General features: G+C 45.2%; 1 protein-coding gene across 5 annotated transcripts in view; it reads left to right on the top strand.

Moving 5' to 3' along the window:
- Nucleotides 1–20112, top strand: part of PTPN3 (protein tyrosine phosphatase non-receptor type 3) — a 98604-nt gene that overhangs the window by 54168 nt on the left and 24324 nt on the right. For all 5 annotated transcript variants that reach the window (XM_037495503.2, XM_054689868.1, XM_054689869.1 and 2 more), the window contains exons 10-18: nt 1013–1101; nt 2155–2218; nt 3576–3748; nt 6710–6844; nt 8841–9017; nt 15551–15737; nt 15875–15952; nt 17305–17361; nt 18578–18734. In XM_037495503.2, coding sequence (XP_037351400.1) covers nt 1013–1101; nt 2155–2218; nt 3576–3748; nt 6710–6844; nt 8841–9017; nt 15551–15737; nt 15875–15952; nt 17305–17361; nt 18578–18734 — 1117 coding nt within the window. The remainder of the gene's footprint in view (nt 1–1012; nt 1102–2154; nt 2219–3575; nt 3749–6709; nt 6845–8840; nt 9018–15550; nt 15738–15874; nt 15953–17304; nt 17362–18577; nt 18735–20112) is intronic.

Below are 20112 nucleotides of genomic sequence, written 5' to 3'. Positions count from 1 at the left end.
CCTAGTCTGGCACTGTCATATTGGCATCTGACTTTCCAGCCACAACATACTAGCATTCCTGACTTATATCCTCCAGTATCAGCCTAATAAAAACCCTAGAGGCATGCTCTATTATCTTTGTTTTACAAAAAAAGAAATATCGAGACTCAGTAGCTTGAAATGACACAGCTAGGAAGTAGCAAAGCTAAGGTTCACACTCGTGGTGACAGAGTCCGACTCCACCTCTTCTTGATAATTATGAGGGTCTGATTGGGTAAGTAACTCAAGGGTAGGACCAATTTTATTTAAAAATTTTGTTTCCTTATACTGATCTTGTTCCCAAACAGATTAAAGCAGTTTGTAGTCCTTCTATCTTCCTTCTGCATCTTCCTCATCTACAGCAATGCCTGGTACACAGGCTCTTACAAATCTTGAATGTATTGGATTTTTTTTTTTTTTTTGGTGGGACCCTTGCTGGCGGCCGGGGAACAAACCGGTGCTGCAGAGGCTGCAGGCAGCCTCGCAGGTCAGCGCTCAACCGCTGCGCCACCAGGGGAGACCCCGTATTGGATTTTTAAGCAATGTTTATTTCTTAATTGGATTTAGAGTCAGCAGTTTGCACTTCATTATAATTGCTACAGTCTATTCCATGATGCAAGTTAAGATTTGTTTAAAGCTCTGCAGTGGGCAAGGCCTTTCTGGTTTTAATCGACTCTCTAATACTAATTGTTGGAAATTTAAAATTGCACGTTCATTTCATTTTCAATGATTCTCTGGAATGTGTATGCTTGCCTGGTAACTTTCTAATCCGATGGAAGCCAAGTGTGACTATCAGGCATGTACATTTGCTTTACAAGAATTTGGCACCATATACTTAGATGTTAAGTCTTTGGTAAAGAGGGGGTTTTGCCTGTTTTCATTAACATTTTGGAGCTTATACATATTGCTATTTACGAAAATGTGGGTGCTTTAGTTACCAGAGGGCATAAACATGACTGTAACTCGCTGGGAATCTGAGATCTTCCTATTACAGGATCTGCACAATTTAGATCTAATGATTGGAATTGCTTCCGCGGGCATCGCTGTATACCGAAAATACATTTGCACAAGCTTCTATCCTTGGTAAGTGCAAACCAGTTCTAATTATTTTCTGAATCATGCTTTATAAATACGCAGAAAAGTAATCGTACCTCTCATTTTAAGCTTTTGTTACTACAGAGGAGGTAGAGACACCCCCCACCACACACATTCTTTTTACCTCTTACATCTGACTTTGATCCAGATTCAGAAATTTAGAAAATTTGGAAAATTAGAGTTAGGTTTCTATCAGCATTCTTCCTCCCACACCCACCCCAGTCACCCTATGAGGTGAAGATGTGATGGATAAGGTGGCACATGGCAGATCTTGGAGTTAAGAAATCTTTCCTGGGTGATACACTTATGCAAGTTACTTATGCAACTTTTGCCAAGTGTCCAACTCTGATGTAAATACTAAGGTGCCCCCATCAAAATTGAATCCTCATAAGACAACTGTATGAGGAAGGTGGTGCTATCCCCACTGCTGAGAAGGCTTCATCGTGGGGGTTTTGGAGCATAAGCTGAGATCTTGGCTCTCACCATTCCTCGGAGAACACTCTTGAGCACTTCATTGATGTCTCTGAGCCTCATTTTTGGCTGCAAGGCTTAGTTGAGGGGATGCTTGTAAAACTTGTAGCAGGAGATCCAGTATATAAAAGTTGCTGAGTTCACTGTGGCTGTACTTCTGTCCTGATAGAGAAGCTACCTGACACATGGCTATTAAGTAACAGATCCAGATGCCCGACCCAGGTCTGTCCTCCTGCTGCTCCACACTGCCCTCCACTGTCTTCCCCAGGTATACACCAGCTCACGCAGAGCTGCAATGTCACAAAAGCAGCTGACGGCAAAGAGAGCACATTGCCCATGGTTCTTGTCACTTAAAAGCTACATCATAATCCAGTGCCCCTTATGGGATACTCAGCTTCAGTCAGCTACCTGGTGTTTGGTGGAAGCGATGGGGCCGCCATCATTTCAACAGTGAGGATGAGAGCCTCAGTCATCACGATCCTGGAGTAAAGGACATACATTGGGAGGCACCAGCTCCAGCCCAGCAGATCCCTGATGTGCTTTTTGTGTGTTTTGTTGTATTTTTTGCAGGGTGAACATTCTAAAAATTTCTTTCAAAAGGAAAAAGTTCTTTATACATCAGCGGCAAAAACAGGTGAGTTACGTCTTGTTTGCTTCGGGGTTTTTTTGTGTTTTTAGCCACTGCAGCTCTTAGTCCTTTGGCTGGCGAAGGCGGTTTGCCATATGTTTAAATGCATAACAGGGAAGAAAGAACATGGCATATGGTGGAAAGGAAATGGAGGCCCAGCACTCCTCTGTGCCGTTCATTCTGCTTATCTGGTCAGAGAAAGAACTCGCTTTGGAGTCAGAGACAGTAGATTTGGATCCTGGCTCTTCTGCTTAACCAGCTGGACAAGTTACTCAGCCTCCCCTAGTCCCAGCTGCCTTGTTTACAGAAATGTACTAATGCCCTCTTCTCAGGGAATAATAGAGATTAAATAGCTGAGCGCTAGTCAAAGCGCTGGCACGGAGTCCCCTGAACAGCAGCCATGAATGTCAGCAAGGTCAGTTCCTTCCCTTGCTGTGTTTAAAATGCACCAAGGCCTTGTGTGTCTCAGAAGCGGACTTCACAGCTCCCTAGATGACTCGTTTCATTATCTCCGTGAGGTGGGGTTGTGGGGGGGGCTTAGAGATGAGGAAACTGTGGCTCCCAGAACTGTGACAAGAGGAGCTGAAATTTGAACACTGGTTATTATGAGTCACAGCTCCATGCTCCACCTTGTTATGCTACATATTTTTTCCTTACATTCACTGTGTCCATTTCCCAATTTTTCAAAGGTGATATGTATTTAATCTGGCTCCCTATCTAATTGAACACTAGGAAATGAGAATACTAAAGCCCCGAGCAAACCAGGACTAGAATCTGGGTCTTCTGATCCCCCAGTGCAAGGTTCAAGGCAGCACAGAAATGCACAAGGTGATAACGTCACATGAAAACAGAAAATCCAAACTCAGGAAGGATGAAGGGAAAGGAAACAATTTAAATGATTATTGTATAGGTGCATGCATTTAACTCTGTGCTTGGTGAAAAGCAAACAAGAGCCCCACAGGTTATAAACTCCTCATTATCTGATAGGTGAAAGCTTCCTTAGCTCTGGGAAAATACCTCTCCTGCAGAAATATCTCAAATGCATGTACTAGACAGTCCCTTTGTGGTGGCTCTGAATACATCCACCCTAGAAACGCAAGCAAATTTGAACTGAAAGTGTTGGTGAAGGACCGCAGATGATGTAAAGAACAGACTGGTCATCTTTATTACCGAGTTAATAAGCTGGCTGCCAGGTCCTGCCCTGAGTAGTCCTGAAACAGGTTTGTGGCCTCAGGCACTGTGAAGTTGGTTTCAGCTCTCCATTGCCTCTAACCTGCTTACTACCAGTGTGGGCATAAAATGCTTATGGGACCTTACCCCTGCATCTGTGCAGATGAAGTTTCTGCTCTGTTTTTCCTCCCAGACTGAATCCAGAGAACATATCGTGGCCTTCAACATGTTAAATTACCGATCTTGCAAAAACTTATGGAAATCCTGTGTCGAGCACCATACATTTTTTCAGGCAAAGAAGCTACTACCTCAGGAAAAGAATGTTCTGTCCCAGTACTGGACTCTGGGCTCTAGAAATCCCAAAAAGTGAGTATGTTGTATGAATACCCTTGCTAGACTGATAGATAAATGTGGGTGGTAGACACCCTCTGAGAAGGGAAGGGCCGCCATGGCCCGTCCAGACCCCAGGCACTGGAGCCGGAGCTGCTGGTCCATCTCAGAGCTGTGGTTGAAAGTCTACCCGGGGCAGCAATGTCTCTTTCCACACATACCCCAGTACTTCTCAAATCCCCATTTTTCCTTTCTACCTCCTCCACGCTGCTGTCCTCAGATCTCCTAAGCAGCCAGAACTGCAGCTGTTCCCTCACCACGTCACAATAAGGGAGGCATGTGGCAGTGACTCAGGCTATTGTGGCCCCCGATGTAGGGGGTTTCCTGGCCTTTTGCCACTAACTGCCTCTCCCACTGTGCAGTGATTCTAGAGATGCTCCATAATAATGAATGAGCAGAAATAAAGCTTTCTAGAGTCAGGTGATTTGGGGCTATACTCCATATAACAGTAATAATTGCAGCTGACTGACCTGTACCTGCCCTTACGTTGTCATATTTAACTCTTACCAACAATCCCATGTGTACTCTTATCCATAGGGATGGTATTCGAAATATCTAATGACCTACTCTATAAAAGAAATTAATAAATTATTAAATTTTAACTCAGATTAAAATTTATTCTCTGAATAAACTAGCCATTTTATCTTTTTGTGTATTTACTAATTCTAAGACTGCCTTCTAAAATTAAGATTACAGAAATTGTTTATAAAATCATTCTTGTAATTTGTAAATGATTTGTTGGTTTCAAAAAGTGTTTGTGATTTTGTGGTATCAAGGTGGCTGTTACCGAGTGATGCCTCTCTGAAGCATTGCCCGATAAATACTCTATTAGACTAATGCCATAACTTCTTTGTTATATTGATAATCCTTATGTAACTTTTTACTTACAGATTTTACAGATTCAATAAGTAGCAAATTTCTGTTAGCATCAAGATAATTTTTATATTGCTAAATGCTCTCAGCTTCTGAAGAATGCAGAGCAAATGTTTTTCGAAATTCTAAGCTCTTTTGATAATGTCAGTATTTTTATATACTCATTAGCTCTATTCCCAGACAAGCCATGAGCATAACACTTACCTAGAATGTAGTGTTTACTTCACTTGAACCTAATCCTTTGGACCGGCTGAGAGGTGACATAGTGAGCGATGGAGAACATGGACTCTGTTGCTGAGCAGCCTGAGTTAAACTCCTACCTCTGTCCTTTAGTTCTAATTTAATTTGATGCTTCAGTTTTCTCCTCCATAAAATGTTGCCAAGGCCTGTCAAGTTGGGGGAGAGGAGTTCTGGATATCCATTGTGGCATCATGAACTACCCCTGTTTTCGTGGCTTAAATAACCATTCTGGTACATCTCAAATTTTTTTGGGTCAGGAATCAGGAAAGGGATTAACCAGACAATTTTTTCACTTCACATGGTGCAGAGGGGGATTGTGGTGACATGCACCTGGGGGCTGACCTAGTCTGAGAGTCAAAGAGGACTTCTCTCAGATACCTCGTGCCTCGGTAGAGTGACCTGATGCTGGATCTACCTGGACCCCTTGCCCTCTCTGTGTGCTCAGGATGTCTTCATGTGGACTGTCCAGCAGCATCATTGGATTCATACACAGAGATTTAAAGGCTGGAAACAGAATCTACTTAGTTACTCTTGGTCACTGGCACTCACAGGCTAGTCCAGATTCCAGAGTCAAAAGAACTTGTAGCCACCCTAAAACTACCACTAGAGGCCACAAGGATGTCAGGGGGCAGCAGTTCTATATACTAGTACTACCTTCGACATACTGCAAATCTCAGCCCTCATTATCTCCCCTTTATAGATGAGGAAACTGAGGTAGAGAGAGCTTATGTGATTTGTCCAACCCCTAGAAATACACCTCAACATTTACGTATTGGGCCTTCTGTGTTGCTCCACATGAAAGGAACTTTTTCAGTGTTCTTCAAGCTTTTGGGACAATGGAACAATTTTTCCCAAAGAGTGCCTATTAATAACCTTCCACATGCTTGGAAACTGCTACATTTCAACCTTTGAAGCATCCAGCTTGCTGCCCTGTTCCAGTGTTGTGTTCTCCACCAGTGGTGATGGGGTTTCCATTGGAGTTTCTCTTGGCGCTGCTGCTATGAACATTTGATCAGGGCGGCAATAGCATTTCTTACTGGAAATGAATGCGGGCTGGAAATGAGAGGTGTTTCGTGTTGCTTATGTTCTTTTTTGTTCTATTTTGCTTTTGTGAATGTGTTGGTTTTAGGCTGCAAGGAAATGTGTAGTGTTGTGGTGAAACATTAAAACATAATTTAAAACTTAGAAATGCCAGACCTGAAGAATTACCCTTAAACTGGCTTCAAACTCTATCTTCTAAAATAAGTCATTTTCTGGGGTATGCAGATAGCTTAAAATTTAAATTCTCCAGGTATAAATGAAATTCAGAAGTGACCTTAGCGTGGCATGTTCAGAGAACCTGGTCTATAACTCAGGTCTGTCCTGAGATGAAATAGGGAAACAGGGCGAATTCTCTGGTCTTCTCCGAGTTGTCAGTGGTTTTCAGTGACAGCTCCTGCCAGTGGTGTGGTGAGCACCTGGAAGGGGGTTAATGTTTGCCAGTGTGAGTAAAGTGAGGACTCCTTGATGTTACTTAATCTGTTTTTCTGCATCACCCTGAAATTGTTTTTCATCTAGCCAGGCTTAGTTATACTATGGAAGCAACTTCATTGCTTGAAGGAGTAAGGACAAGAAACGATTTCACCAGAAGAAATAACCCAAGGTAAAGCCAGGACAGAAAGCTGTCTCTTTTGGCAAGGATACCTCTCTCCTCATGACCTTGAGCCATGTCATCAAGGAGTTAAACCAAGGAAGCATGTGGAGACTATTTGCTTCAGATAGCCTGTAATTTCTTTCTTGTTAAACATGTCAGTGTAGAAACTGAACCTGCATCTGGTTTTTCAGGTCTGTAAATAACCAGTATTGCAAAAAGGTGATTGGAGGGATGGTGTGGAACCCAGCCATGCGGAGATCTTTATCAGTGGAGCATTTAGAAACCAAGAGTCTACCTTCTCGATCCCCTCCTATAACTCCCAACTGGTATGTCCTCTTTTTTTTTGTACTTCCCACCAGTGAACACTTTATCTTTTTTAAAAATAAAAACTCAATAAATTCCTAAATATAGCCTACAATAAGTTTAAATTTGCCTATTTACTGCAAAAGTACCCGTTTCCATGAATTGCATAAGCCTAACTAAACATTTTCCCTAGTATATAATGCTAGGGTGTTCTTTTTTTATTATTTCCAAGTTGCTTGCTCTAAATAAAATTGGGAACTGCAGCCAGCTGAAATGTCCTCCTTGGAATTGTAGCGCACATTAGCATATTAACATCCCAACAAGTCCTTTGATAAAGAAATACCATTAATAATTACATTTAATTTCATGTTTCCTATTAACATCACATAAAATAAACTTAGGGAAAGCCTAACAAAGGTTTGTGATAGAACTGATGTAAAGGTTTGTGCATCGGGTACACAGAGGGAGGCAGGCTTTCCAGACGACACATGAAGTATGAAAAGCACTGGGTTTGTAGCTCAAAAGATTGACTCAGATTTTGACTTTTCTGTTAACAGATATCCTTACCTCTCTGATCTCAGTCTCTACGTTTATGAAAGGGCTATAAAAATCATTACAAATGAAATACATACTCGTGTTTTATAAGCTTTAAGGAAAGGGTCAGGTAAAATTACTATTGTTGTCATTTTATTATAATGTTCCCCAAAGACATCATCAGTACCTCCAAAACAGCATCATCAGCAAGAGGGGAAGCCGAGTGGCTCCATGCTGGAATAGGTCCTGGCTTTCTGCTCTTAACACGAAAGTCATGTGGCCTGTCGATCCCCAGGCAGGGATCTACTAGGACAATGGTGACTCTTAAGAAGTAGACAAGGGAGATGATGCTGTGCAGGGTCTCAGGGTATGGACCCTTCAATGGGACCAGATGCTCTGGGCAGGGATGATAGAAATTGTCACAAAATCCTAATATGCTGAGTAGATCTCTTTCTTGATTTCCACAGTTTAGGCGCCTCATCATAAAGTGGTAGATCACACTATAAAGTAGCAGCTTAATTTGTCTGACAGTCTCTTAGGCAGCGATGCCAGGACACAGAGCCGAGGCCCAGAACAGGATCCAGGGGAACAGCGGGTTTGATGTTGCCACACCGTGGCCTGGAGTTCTGGCTGCTATTTATAGGTCCTCTCCTGAGAAGTCACAAGCCTTTCTACTTTGGACACAGCTTTATTGATTATTTGGCCACAGGGAACTGTGAAGATTGCGGGCCTGGACAGTCCCAAGGAGAAATGACTAACAAAGAAAGGGAAGTTGGAAAAACTGGGTATGGTAACAGCAGGCTCAGGACTGGGATCCCCCCACAGGAGGCCATTCCAAGTGCTGCCTCAGGGGTCTGAGAACACTGCCTCATCTGATTCACTCTCAGGTGCGAGTAGCAACAGCTGAGGCCCAGAGAAGTGGTGTGACTTGTCTGAGGTCACACAGCTGCCTCTACTATTGGAAGCACAGGGTGGTGCTCTTATGTACTCATAACACCACAGATGAGATGTGTTTCAAAAAGCAAGCATTGCTCTTGGATCAAGTGAAACTCACTACAAAGCGATATAGTTGAAACAAAGTTTGAATTTTGCCAAGAAATGCACTTTGGCTTCTAAATCTTTTATTTATATTGTTCGAATTAATCAGAAAAATGGCCTGATGGGCAGTCAGTATGACTTGTTTATGTCTTGAGAGCTGGCCTCCTGGAATTATGACTCACCCTAAATCAACACTCACTGACTTCCCAAAGGGCATAAACCAGTCTTATCTGCCTCTTTATGAAGCTGAGGCCACTATTGTGGGGGCTACACCTCTGGGCTGAGTGTCAGGGACCCACATGACCTGGGTGAACTCTGGTGCAGTAATGGATGCACCGACTCTTCATTGCCAGAAAGGTCAGACATGAGGTTAGGTCACTGATGTCAGATACCATTTTTAAGTGGAATTTGTTCCCAAAGCCTCACTCTCAACCTTCTCCTACCCAGGCGAAGCCCTCGGCTCCGGCACGAGATCCGAAAGCCCCGGCACTCTTCTGCCGATAACCTTGCCAACGAAATGACATACATCACAGAGACGGAAGATGTGTTTTACACGTACAAAGGTTCCCTGTCCCCGAAAGACAGCGATTCTGAGGTTTCTCAGAACCGAAGCCTACATGGAGAGTAAGAAACTCAAGTTATTCTCTGTCTTTGTATCTGCTCATTTGGCCTATTGAGACATTTGCTCAACAGTTGCTCGGTAATTAAGGCTCATATGCCATTAAGGAGGAGTCAAGAGCTGAGAGCACCCTAGGGTGTACTCTGCTGGGATGGACATACCTTACACTCTCCCTTCCCTCACAGGAAGACAGCTTGGGTGCCTTGGGATCTGCTGCTTGTGCTTTCTTTTGTCTGTGACAAAAACCTGTTCTTCATACACTTGTTAATGCTCTTGAATAGTCTCCTCTCCAATTTGTGAGCAAAATCCAGTTAAAATATTCCAGAGGTATGGACATGTTAACTATAGTAGTATTTCTCCAGAAGTTACCACTGCAGGATTCCAGGCCACTGGAAATAGGTTTATTTCTGCTCTCAGAAAGCCGCCTCAGTACCACAGTTTTCCCTCAGGGGGTTCCTTTCTTTTTTTAATGAATAGTATAGAGAAAAAACTTACGTAAGCATTACTGACACTGTTAAATTTTTGTTATGGACAGTTTGCATTAAATTCTTGTATGTTCCAAACTTCCTTCAAGACCAGAAAAAAGTATAACTTTCCCTAAAATACTGGCATGAGTCTTTTTGTTGTTCAATAAGATATATCTAATTCTGAAGTTTTCATTTTGGCTTGGTGACCGGGGAACCCAGAGCTCGGTTGTTTCCTTCAATTGCACTTGCTTTCCTGATGATAGTCCCTGCTTTGCCTTACCAGTGGGTCTTATTTTTTTCTTATTTTAATGAGGTCACAGTTCTACCATATCTGTATATGTTAGGGTCAGCTATCTCAAACAACTATTTTGAAGTAGAAAGACAGGTCATAAATCAATAAAATGATGTTTTAAGCTAAAACATGGTAAGAATGTATCGTCTTTAGGATGTCAGCACAGTCACTGGATATCCAATTCTGTTAAATCCCATACTGTGCTCAAAATACAGAAACATAATGCAAAAGATGAGCAAGAAGGCAGTTCAGTTAACCTGTCCATTTTTACTGCTCTAGCTAGGAGGCTGAAAGCACTAAATGCATCCTGATTATACCCTAGGCTGCATGGGTGAATTGTAAGCTACACTTCTGAGGTTACTATCTCTCCTCTGTCCCTGACAACAGCAGACAGACTTTATTTGTCTTCTTAACACCTCTTCTGAAATAATCCCTCTGGTCTTTACTTCCTCGTGATCTGAACATGGATGATGGTTTTGTTGAAAGGATCACTCTCTCTCGCTCCATCTTGCTGCCCCACTGAAACCACAATGCAAGGGTGTGTGTTCCTTTGTGTGGTGCTGCGTTTACAGGTCCAGAAATACAAGGCAGGAGTGCAGGTGTGCATGACTTGAGCCAGTTTGAGTCCACAACGTGCTCTGTCACTTTGGTGAAAATTGAGGGACACACGGATCGAGGGCTCTGGGGAGTCTGGTTGCATGCCCTGTGTCAGGTCTTCCTGCTTTGGTCTGAAGAGCCATCATAGTGTGTGCAGGTCACGGCCTCCCCTGTCCAGTACAGTAGCCAGAGGTGGCTGCTCAGATTTAACCTCATCAAGATGGAATAAAATTTAAATTCAGTTCCTCAGTCACACAAGTCTCATTTCAAGTGCTCAGGAACCACATGTAGGCAGTGGCTGGTGTATTGTGAGGACAGGTGTTGGACATTTACACCAGCACAGTGCTGTTGACAGTGCTTATATACACCAAAGCCTTTATCCTTTATTTAAATGGAGTGAACCCATCCTCCCAGAATGTCTGTAATCTGAAAGGGCATGTCTCCAATGGAAATCTAGAGTGAGTAGTTTTGGGCTCCAGCTCTGCTCATCGGTGTCCCCAGGGATGACTGGGTGGCGTCTGAGGGCCCAACAGCCCAGTGCCAGGGGGAGGAGAATGAGTTCTGCCCAGTGGTGTGTCTGGGGTGTCTTAAAAGGCAGCATTTGTTGCAGGGTCCAATAGCCTTTGCTGGTCATGGAGGGAATAGCACGGCTGGTTAAGCAAGTCTTTACCTTCAAGGGCCTCCAGCCCGGCTGGGCAAATAGCACATGGTCAGCCTTCATCATCCCCCTGTCACTTTAGTAAAAGGAAAAGGTTGGGGAGACTCCCAATTACATGTCCTGGACAGCCTCCCCACTGTCACATCATGGAATTGCAGTGCATTTGGACTTTCAAAGTCTAATACAGGAGTCATTAGCCACAAGGTCACTAAAATTAAATTTAAAATTTGCTTTCTCTAAAAGTTGAATAAATAGTAAATAAATTCACTTCCTCAAGCCCTGTTTGATCTAAGTAATTTCTGGGCCTGCTCATCCCTATGCCCTGCACATGATTCCTCCAGAAACACCTCTGGGAGACCTTGTAAGATGTGTCATTCTGGGGCACTTTTTGTTTTGCAGCTCAGTGGTAAAAGTAGCAAATAATGGTAATTCAAAGATAGCCCTCCTAGACAGGGCTTTGTCAGGTGCACTGAAAATAGCCATCTCACAGAGTCAGGTTAGCAGGTGTGCTTTGCAGGTGGGGTGAACAGTTGGAAAATCCTACCACCTCCTCTGTGACATAGGGGAGGAGCCCCATTCCTGCAGGTGGGGCGCCGCCTGTTGCTGGTTCTCCAGAGGTAGCTGAGCCTCCCAGAGCAGCCCAGGCCCTCCATTGTCCAATGACAGAAGGAAAGGTTGGTCTGCACTAAGTGGGGGAAAAAAAACACTGTGGTGGTTATTTCAGTGAGTATTTGCAAATGTTTAAGAAATGTTTAAGAAATGTTTGACATGTTTTCTACAGCAGATTTGTGTTAAGAGGCAAAAAAGAAGTATTCTGTCAGAGAAATGAGATGAATAATATCACAGACAACGAGGAAGGCTCCTTTTAGAAAGAATTAAGTGTAATGTTCTGTACCCATTTAAACAAGAAGAAAGAGAAAGGAAGAAAAAGAGCCGTGAGACTTGGGCTTTCAAGCCAGAGTGCCGGAGCCGGGAGCTCTGAGCATTATCTCAGCGGATGAGTCACGCGCCCGTTCGCTCCGTATTTATAGCAGCACAGCGAAGTTGATGATTATAGTTATGAATCTTTGGCAGTTGCTTTGTGTCCAGAATGCCTGTACTCTTTTGTCAGCCCCAAGGTTCTATCAGCCAGTCTGTGCTCCTTCTCTGGCTGCAGAGAAGCAAGTTTCTTTCATGGCAAAAAAATTAAAAGCAAAACCTACAACCCCACCATCCAGAAAAAAAAAAGGAGGGAGAAAGTGACTTTGCAGAGCAGGAACTGGAGGAAAACAAATTTTAGAGCCAATTGGAGTAAGATTTGAAGAACTTTGTTGTCATTGTTGACAGGTCACCAGCTGAGACATGGGGAATTAGTGGAGCTTCTTGTTATCATAACACCTTCCCTGTTTATTTAGAGCTTGCCTGACCCAGGGCCCTGGGTCAGCTGTCACTTTGTATTGCAGATCTGTGCCCGCAACTGTGTGAATGCAGTTAATGCTACTGAGGTGTGTGCTGAAAAACAGAAAAGATGGTAAATCTGATATCATGTCCATTTTGCCAGTGTGACTTCTGAGTATTGGCGGGACTTTTGGCATCCCCTCAGTGGTGTCTGCAGTGCAGAAATCCCCTGGCCCCTTCATCCAGCCACCTTGCCAGCAGCAGAGAGCTTCCCACTATGTGGCAGCCTGTGCTGTTGTGGGACGCCCTGCATTCCCCATTGTGCAGCATGTCCTTGACCCTGACTGACACGGGCATCGCCTCCATAGGGCTCTGCCTCCAAGTGGTGTCGCCTCCCACGCTGCCTGCCAGCCCAGCTGCCCTCCTTGAAGTTAGTTGACACTGATTTCTCTGGCCACTCTGCTGTCCACCCTCTCAGTCACTTAGTGAATCCCAAGTCCTTGAGGGGCATTTTATTTCACTTAGCATCAGTATCGAGCACTTGCTGTGTGTCTTGCCCTGTGTTCAGTGTAGGGGAGGCGTAGGAGGAGGACAGGATCTCTCCTGACCTTAAGGAGCTTCTAGACTCTTCTAACTCCTTTCTGGTCACATGCCCTAAATACCTCCTCACAAGCACCAAGTTAGAGCCATGAGGCTCAGGGGCGCAAGCTTAGCAGGTTTGGAGGGAAAAGGCCTTTGTGATTTTCCAGGGTTTAGGAAAGAGAGTGGTGTTTTTGTATTTTGTGCCTTGAGTCTTCCTCTCATGGGCAATCCTGCCTTTTTTAACATTGTCAAAAATGAAGAGAAACATTTAACATCGCTTCTCTTCAGAGAAATAAGTGCTCGCATGGTTTTTGTTTCTGATGCCTCTTGCATTTACAGGTCTGAAGCATCTGTTCCGGATAACAGATACATGTGTGTCCTGCTGACAGTCTTGCTCCATTCCTTTCTCCCCGGGGAACTGAGTGGTCAGTCTGCCTGTGGCCATCCCTTCTCTGTGCTCCCGTCTCCCTCTGACAAGAGGGAGATCTGGCTCAGGGGCAGATCTCTTGCTGTGCGCCCTCCTCTGCAGGAGCGGCTTTCTCCTGCCCACCCCACCGCCTTGCTTCCCTCATCCTGTTCCTGTACTGTTTCCCCCTGAGGAATCCTGATTGCACCCACTGCTTCCCTCACCTCCCTCCTCACCCAGTCGACTATCCCTCAGTGCCACCATGCGCCCTACTAGAAGGAGGGGGATACCCACTTGGTTTGGCATCTTCGCACCCGCTATCCCTGTGTGGCATCCAGCTGCCACCCTAGCGTTGCTTCTCGTCATTTCCTGTCCTCACCATCTGTCTGGCTGCCTTGCATGCTGAGCGGAGCGTTCCTGCAGCCTACAGGGAATGTCTACACGGTCTGGCAGCCAAAACAGTGGCAGCATGTGTTTAATAAATGCCTATCTAAAAGTCACCTCTCCATCCCTACCTACAAAGTAGGGTTGGGCACAGTGTACCTTCGAACATATTATTTTTAGTGCTGTGAACTATTTCAGATACTTTATACTGAAAAAGAAAAATACATTAAAACTTTATGATACAATTCACAAATGCAAAATTTAGGAATTAAACAATGAATATAAAATGAGTATTATGGAAGTTAGTTCATGCTCTTCTTTGTCACGCTGCTCTTCAGGTTTTTGTTTTGTTTTGTTTAATTTAGTTTAAATGCCCTTCGCCCTTTCCATCACTGTCACCCTCCAGATTCTTCCAAACATTTGTGATAGTTGTAGTGTCTCCATATTGAAGGTTCAAGTCTACCCCTGGAACATTATTTCCTAAGCCCATTTGGCTTCAGTTTAATAACTGCCACTAGGAGGGAGGTGCTCTTGCAAACGTTAAAACAGCAAAGTTGACCTATTTGGGATAATTTTTTTGCTTTTTTTAAAGTTTCCTTTTAAGTAAATTAAAGTCTCATCACAGAGAGGTTGAGAGTACTGTATGGTGATTGCTGTGATGGTTAACCCCTGTGATGCTGTGAGGTTGGGGGGGTGGGGCTTGGGGGTTTCTAGGAACAGACCTGGCAAGGCCTGGAGAAGAAGAGATGCTTGGGACCCAAGTCCATCAGGCTTCTGTCCATTAAGCAAGAAGGGTGGCCAGCGGACTCCGGTGTGCCAGAGCTTTCGAGCACTTGTAACGTCTAGGGATTGTGACAACCCTGGAATGCCAAGCCTCAGCAGTCAGTCATTTTGCTCTGGGAACATATTAATTCAGTTATTAAAACTGGATTTGGGCGAGTCACTCAGCCTCTGTTGACCTCTGTTTCTTTCCTGTGAAACGGAGTTGGGCCAGCAGACCCCAGAGGTCTTTTTGATTCTAATAGTCTCTAATTTTCTAAGACAGCACTGATCTGTAATGTGGAAATGTTCCAGCATTGCACTTTCCAATGCAGGGGGCACAAACCACGTGTGGCTCTCTAGCAATTTTGAAATGTGACTGATGTGACTGAGGGATTAGCTTTCTAATCATAATTGACACTTAAGTGACCCGTGGCTGCCATATTGGGTGGTGGCAGCTCTGAGATACAGAAGGGTCTGTCTTGGAGAAAAATAAAGACTATGATCTCAGTGTGGACAATTTTTAGTAGATATCATATTTAGTAGTAGTGATCTACTAAATCACACAACATAGGAATAATATAAATTGTCCTGTATGTGCAGTCCCATTTCCTTCAGGTCACCAGTATTGGGGTGGGAGAAGACAGCTTTTGGAAAGGATGGAGGTATGTGCATGAGTGTGTTTGCTTGACAGTGTTTCAGTAATAAGACACCGGACTAGTTGTACACTCCTCACTATCACGCTTTTAAAGCATCCAGGAAAGAGACTGAGGTTTGGGCAGCTCTGTATCACCCTGCCTTCCTTCCCCCCTTCCCAAAGCTAAGGGTGATGATATTTAGGCCAGATGGGGTCAGTGGTGGCCAGCAATCTCTGGTTGTGCCAGAGCCTGGGGTTGACCTTTGAAACTCTTCTGAGGTTCCAACGACTTTTGACCATGCTCCAGTAGTCAGTAATGTTTACTCTGATAAGGTATTAATCCAGTTATTAAAATATCTCCTCCTTCCCCATGATGAAGGAGTATATCCGAGAACAATCCAGCACAAAGCTACCTGACCCAGAAGTCATCCAGTTCTGTGTCTCCATCTTCAAATGCTCCAGGCTCCTGCTCCCCAGACGGCGTTGATCAGCAGTTCTTAGAGGACTTCCACAGGGTGACCAAAGGGGGCTCCACCGAAGACTCCAGCCAATACTACTGTGACAAGGTCAGTGACTTAGGTCCTGGGGTGAAGAGGTGGCCAGGTGACCCTCATGGACAGCTCAGTAGTATGACCCAGAGAAAATAGCACCAGCCCCTGGAGAGGGAAGTAATGTAATTAACCACTTTTCCAACATTTTCCAGAATGATAATGGTGATGGCTACTTAGTCTTAATCCGTATCACGCCAGATGAAGACGGGAAATTTGGATTTAATCTTAAGGTAGGTTGTGTGTAATTATAAGGAAGTTTTAATGCTCTGGAACAACCTTTAGATGAATTTTTAATTTCCTTTGAAAATGTGGCACAAACCTAATAAAGCTGTGTAAGGAAATTGGCTCAACCTTCAGAATTGGGAGTTTTTTTTTATGGCTGTAGCATCTGCCTCATCCTGAGAGCCTGCTCTGTGCTTGGTGTTTGCTCTGCGTATAATGGTATCACTTATTGAGTTCTTCTGAGTGGGGAAGCTGGTGTTTTGTTTTTTTTCTGTTTTGTTTTAAAAGATTTATTTATTTATTTATTTATACAAGAACTGGGGGATAGGCCAGATTCGCGGGAGGGTGAGAGGATACACCAGAGACACATCAGGCAACAGAACAGGCGGACTGACAAAATACACTGCTGAGAGGAGCAGCGGGTGAGACAGGAGAGGTCTGCTGCACCATGTGGGACCCTCACTGGCCGGCCGGGATCAAACTGGCGCTGCAGAGGTTGCGGACAGCTTCACAGCACGGTGCTCAACCGCCTGCGCCACCAGGGGAGGCCCGAAGCTGGCGTTTTTAAGCCCATTTTATAGATGCATGAGTAAGGCTCAGAAATACAGGCACACAGTCGGCAAGAGACTCTATCCCTGAACTGGGGTTATTCAGAGAACCCCTCAGCATTGCTAAAACTGACAAGAAAGAAGTTTCAAGTGGCTCTGCCTTGAAAGTATGCAAAGTATGGCCCGGGGGCCTGCTCCCATTGGTTATAAATAAAGTTTTGCTGGACGCACAGCCACCCCCGTTTACTAATAAATGGTTAATGGTTGCTCTGGGGTTAGGGTGGCAGAGTCAGGGCAGCGGAACCATCTGTCCCACAAAACCGAAGTAACTCACTCTGAACCTTTGCAGAAAAAGCGTGTCCACCCCTGTGCTAGAGCATGGCAAGGGCAGGTGTCCTTGGCTGCCTACCTGCTGCCATCATGCCTTCTTGTCCCCACCCCAGAAGCCCACCCCAGCACCTGTGTTCCATGGTCAGTGGCCCTTTTCTAGGCCATTCTCCAGGAAAACTCCCTTTTCAGCAGCATTTATAAACAAGCAGCCCTTTAGGTGTCCTTTTCCTGGGGGTCTTGACATTTTTTGAAAGCTCGCTTCCTCCAGATATATCTTCCATTGATGGGATGTGGGGATAGCAGCTGAGCGGTCTCAGCCCACTAGACCAGAGGGCTCAGGAGCCTTGTGCCGAGTTCTGGCAGGGCGCTAACCCCTGGGATTAGAGCAGGCTCCACGCCCTCCCGTGCTGACAGCTCTGCCCATCATCGTTGCTATGAACTACTTGAATGAATTTTTTTTTTTCAATTTAACATGTTTCCAGGGAGGAGTGGATCAAAAGATGCCTCTCGTGGTATCAAGGATAAACCCAGAGTCGCCTGTAAGTACCCATGCTCCATGGCTCCCAGGCTTGTCTCCCGTACATCTGACACCTGTACCCCATGTGCTGTTTCTTCTTTGCCAGCAGCAAAGAATGTCTGTGTATAAACATGTGCAGATAGAAAGAAAAAGCCCTGCTTTCTAGCACCTTACCGTCCACGGCGCCCCTGCAGCTGCTGCACCAGCCTCTCCTGGGCATTGTAAACCCTTGGGCCCCCTGAACCAGAGCTGCAGTTTTGCAAGCTCCCCGGTGCTTTATGTGCATATTAAATTGTAGAAGTTCTGCTCAAAAGAGGGAAACTGAGGCACAGACTTGGCTGTTCTGCCCATGTTGGGCATGTGAGCCCTATGCCCCCTTCCCATCACTACACTCCCACCCTCATCCTCCTTCTAGGCCTCCTGGGAGATTATTTGCTTCCTTTTTTTAAAAAAAGATTTTATTTATGCATGCATGCAAGAACTGGGGTACAGGCCAAAGGTGTAGGGGGTGAGAGGATTCACCAGAGACAGAGTGGGGAACAGAACAGGCAGATTTACTGAAACACACTGCTGAGGGGAGCAGCGGGAGAGACAGGAGAGGTCTGCTGCGCCATGTGGGTAGCTCCCTGGCTGGCCGGGGATCAAACTCATGCTGCAGAGACTGCAGATAGCTTCACAGCTCTGTGCTTGACCCCTTGCACCACCAAATGGGGGAGGTCCCATTTGCTTCTTTAATGCCCCCTATGAAAGCCCCTCTTTGGGGGTTTTGTCTTAAGTATTTTCTTGCTGCTGTGGCCTCTTTGAATCGAGAAGGTTTTCACCCCTACGGTCAGTGCTCTTCTGTTGCCTTTGGTGTTAAGCTTACAAAAGCTATCTTCACTACAAGGTAGATAAATATACTCACTTTTAAGAGGAGGCATCATTTTCTAACAGCATATCTAGAAAACAAAAGATGGTCGTGGCCATAAGAGAAGGCTGGCTTCCTTAGAGAAGCAGCTCCAGTCATTGTCTTCGCCTTGCTCTGAAGTGTTTCATAATTTAGCTCTAAGCAGCCCTTCTTTACAACCCCACAACCTGCTTACCTGTCAACATAGCAGCGCTGTGAAAATAACGACAGTGATCCCTGGGCGAGGAAATGAGAGCTCGGTCTGGCTTGTCTCCGCATCTGGGCTCAGGGGCCTCAGCTTCTGCCCTTGTGTTAACGGTAACACAAGAAACTCGCTCTCCCCTCCACCCAGGCGGACACCTGCATTCCGAAGCTGAACGAAGGGGATCAAATTGTGTTAATCAACGGCCGGGATATCTCTGAACACACCCATGACCAAGTAGTGATGTTCATCAAAGCCAGCCGGGAGTCCCACACTCGGGAGCTGGCCCTGGTGATCCGGAGGAAAGGTACGAGCTGCAGGACGCTGCCTTGGCATGGCAGGGCCTGTTCTGGCCCATTCCATGGCTTTAGAAACGTGGAGCTTGTAGTCCAAGAATTTTCACATCACCTTGGGTGCCTGACTCCTTTTTTTTTTTTTTTTTTTTTTTTTCCTTTTTTCGTTTTCTCCTCCTACCCTGGATGTCTGACTTCTTACTTGAAAAACATGAAGCTCTGCCCTCATGGGGCCTGGCCTCTCCTGGCAGGTCTTCTGCAGGTAGACAGCACCCACCCACCCCTGTAGGTGGGTCCTGAGCCCTGAGCCTCCCAGTCCCAACTCAGGACCACATCTCACACCTCTCTTAGCTACCTAGCCCTGCAGACATTTGCATTTTCAGCCCCTTCTCAGAGACTCAGGCTATAGTTATTCCAGTGCAGTGAGTTTTACTGTGAAATCAGGAACTGGGATGCCTCAGTGGTTCTGAGTCTGCTCATACCACTTGAGGGACCTGGAGTAAGTTTCATATCCAGGCTGTGTTTCAGTTTCCTTAGTGAAAGCAAGGATAACAGTACTCCTAACCTCATGGGATTCTCGGGAAGATTTAATGACATACTGGAAAGCATTGCATGTGAGTAGGCATTTGAAGGATGTCCTCTGTTTTGCCACTGCTGTTGTTCTGGTTACAAAATAAACTGAGACCTCAATCTTCCTTCTAGCTTTAAAGTACTGAAGGCAAATGAGGCATGTGTCTCAAAGCCTGTGTTCTGGCCTCACACCTGTAGACACAGACCCACACTCACACCCGCCTGCCTTCTCTCTGTTCCCACTAATCCCCTCCTATCCCAGAACCATCCCGTGCTGCTCTCAGCCCCTCTATTCCTAGCCTTGCAGGGGTCTCCAGATTAGTACCCAACACCTTGTCCCCACCAAGTCCCAGCACCAAATTTAGCATGCAGTAGGCATTCAGTCGAGATAGTGGCTGGTGTCTGGGAAGCATCCTTGACATAGCTTGCCCTGTGCTAATTGCTGTACCTGCTTCCATTCTCATAATGTTCTTATAAGTATGGAGATAGTATGACTATCTCCAAGCCAGGAAAGGGGAATGCCAAGTCACAAAGTGCTTGATTAAGTCGCCCTGCTGTGTGTGACTGATGAGCCTCAAGATAACAGGGGCTGAAGGAATCTGGTGATTGCGAACTGGCATGTCCACCACATGCTGGTATAGTCCTCATGGCCCACGTGAGCACCTTCCAGGTGGGGAGTGCCATCCTCTACCTGCCTGTGGCCAGGGGCTGGCACCTGTTTGAAGTGAAGGAAGCATGTTTATAGACTATTTGGCCTAAAAAGAGCAGTACCAATGGTTTTCTGTGGCTGTGAGGCTAGAAAGTTTGCTTTAAAAGTAAATA

The sequence above is a fragment of the Talpa occidentalis genome, unplaced genomic scaffold (assembly GCF_014898055.3).
Source record: "Talpa occidentalis isolate TD23 unplaced genomic scaffold, MPIMG_talOcc4v2.1 talOcc4.7, whole genome shotgun sequence".
Classification (NCBI taxonomy): Eukaryota; Metazoa; Chordata; class Mammalia; order Eulipotyphla; family Talpidae; genus Talpa; species Talpa occidentalis.
The sequence above is the reverse complement of the archived record's forward strand: the minus strand, read 5'-3'. Positions and strand labels throughout refer to the sequence as shown.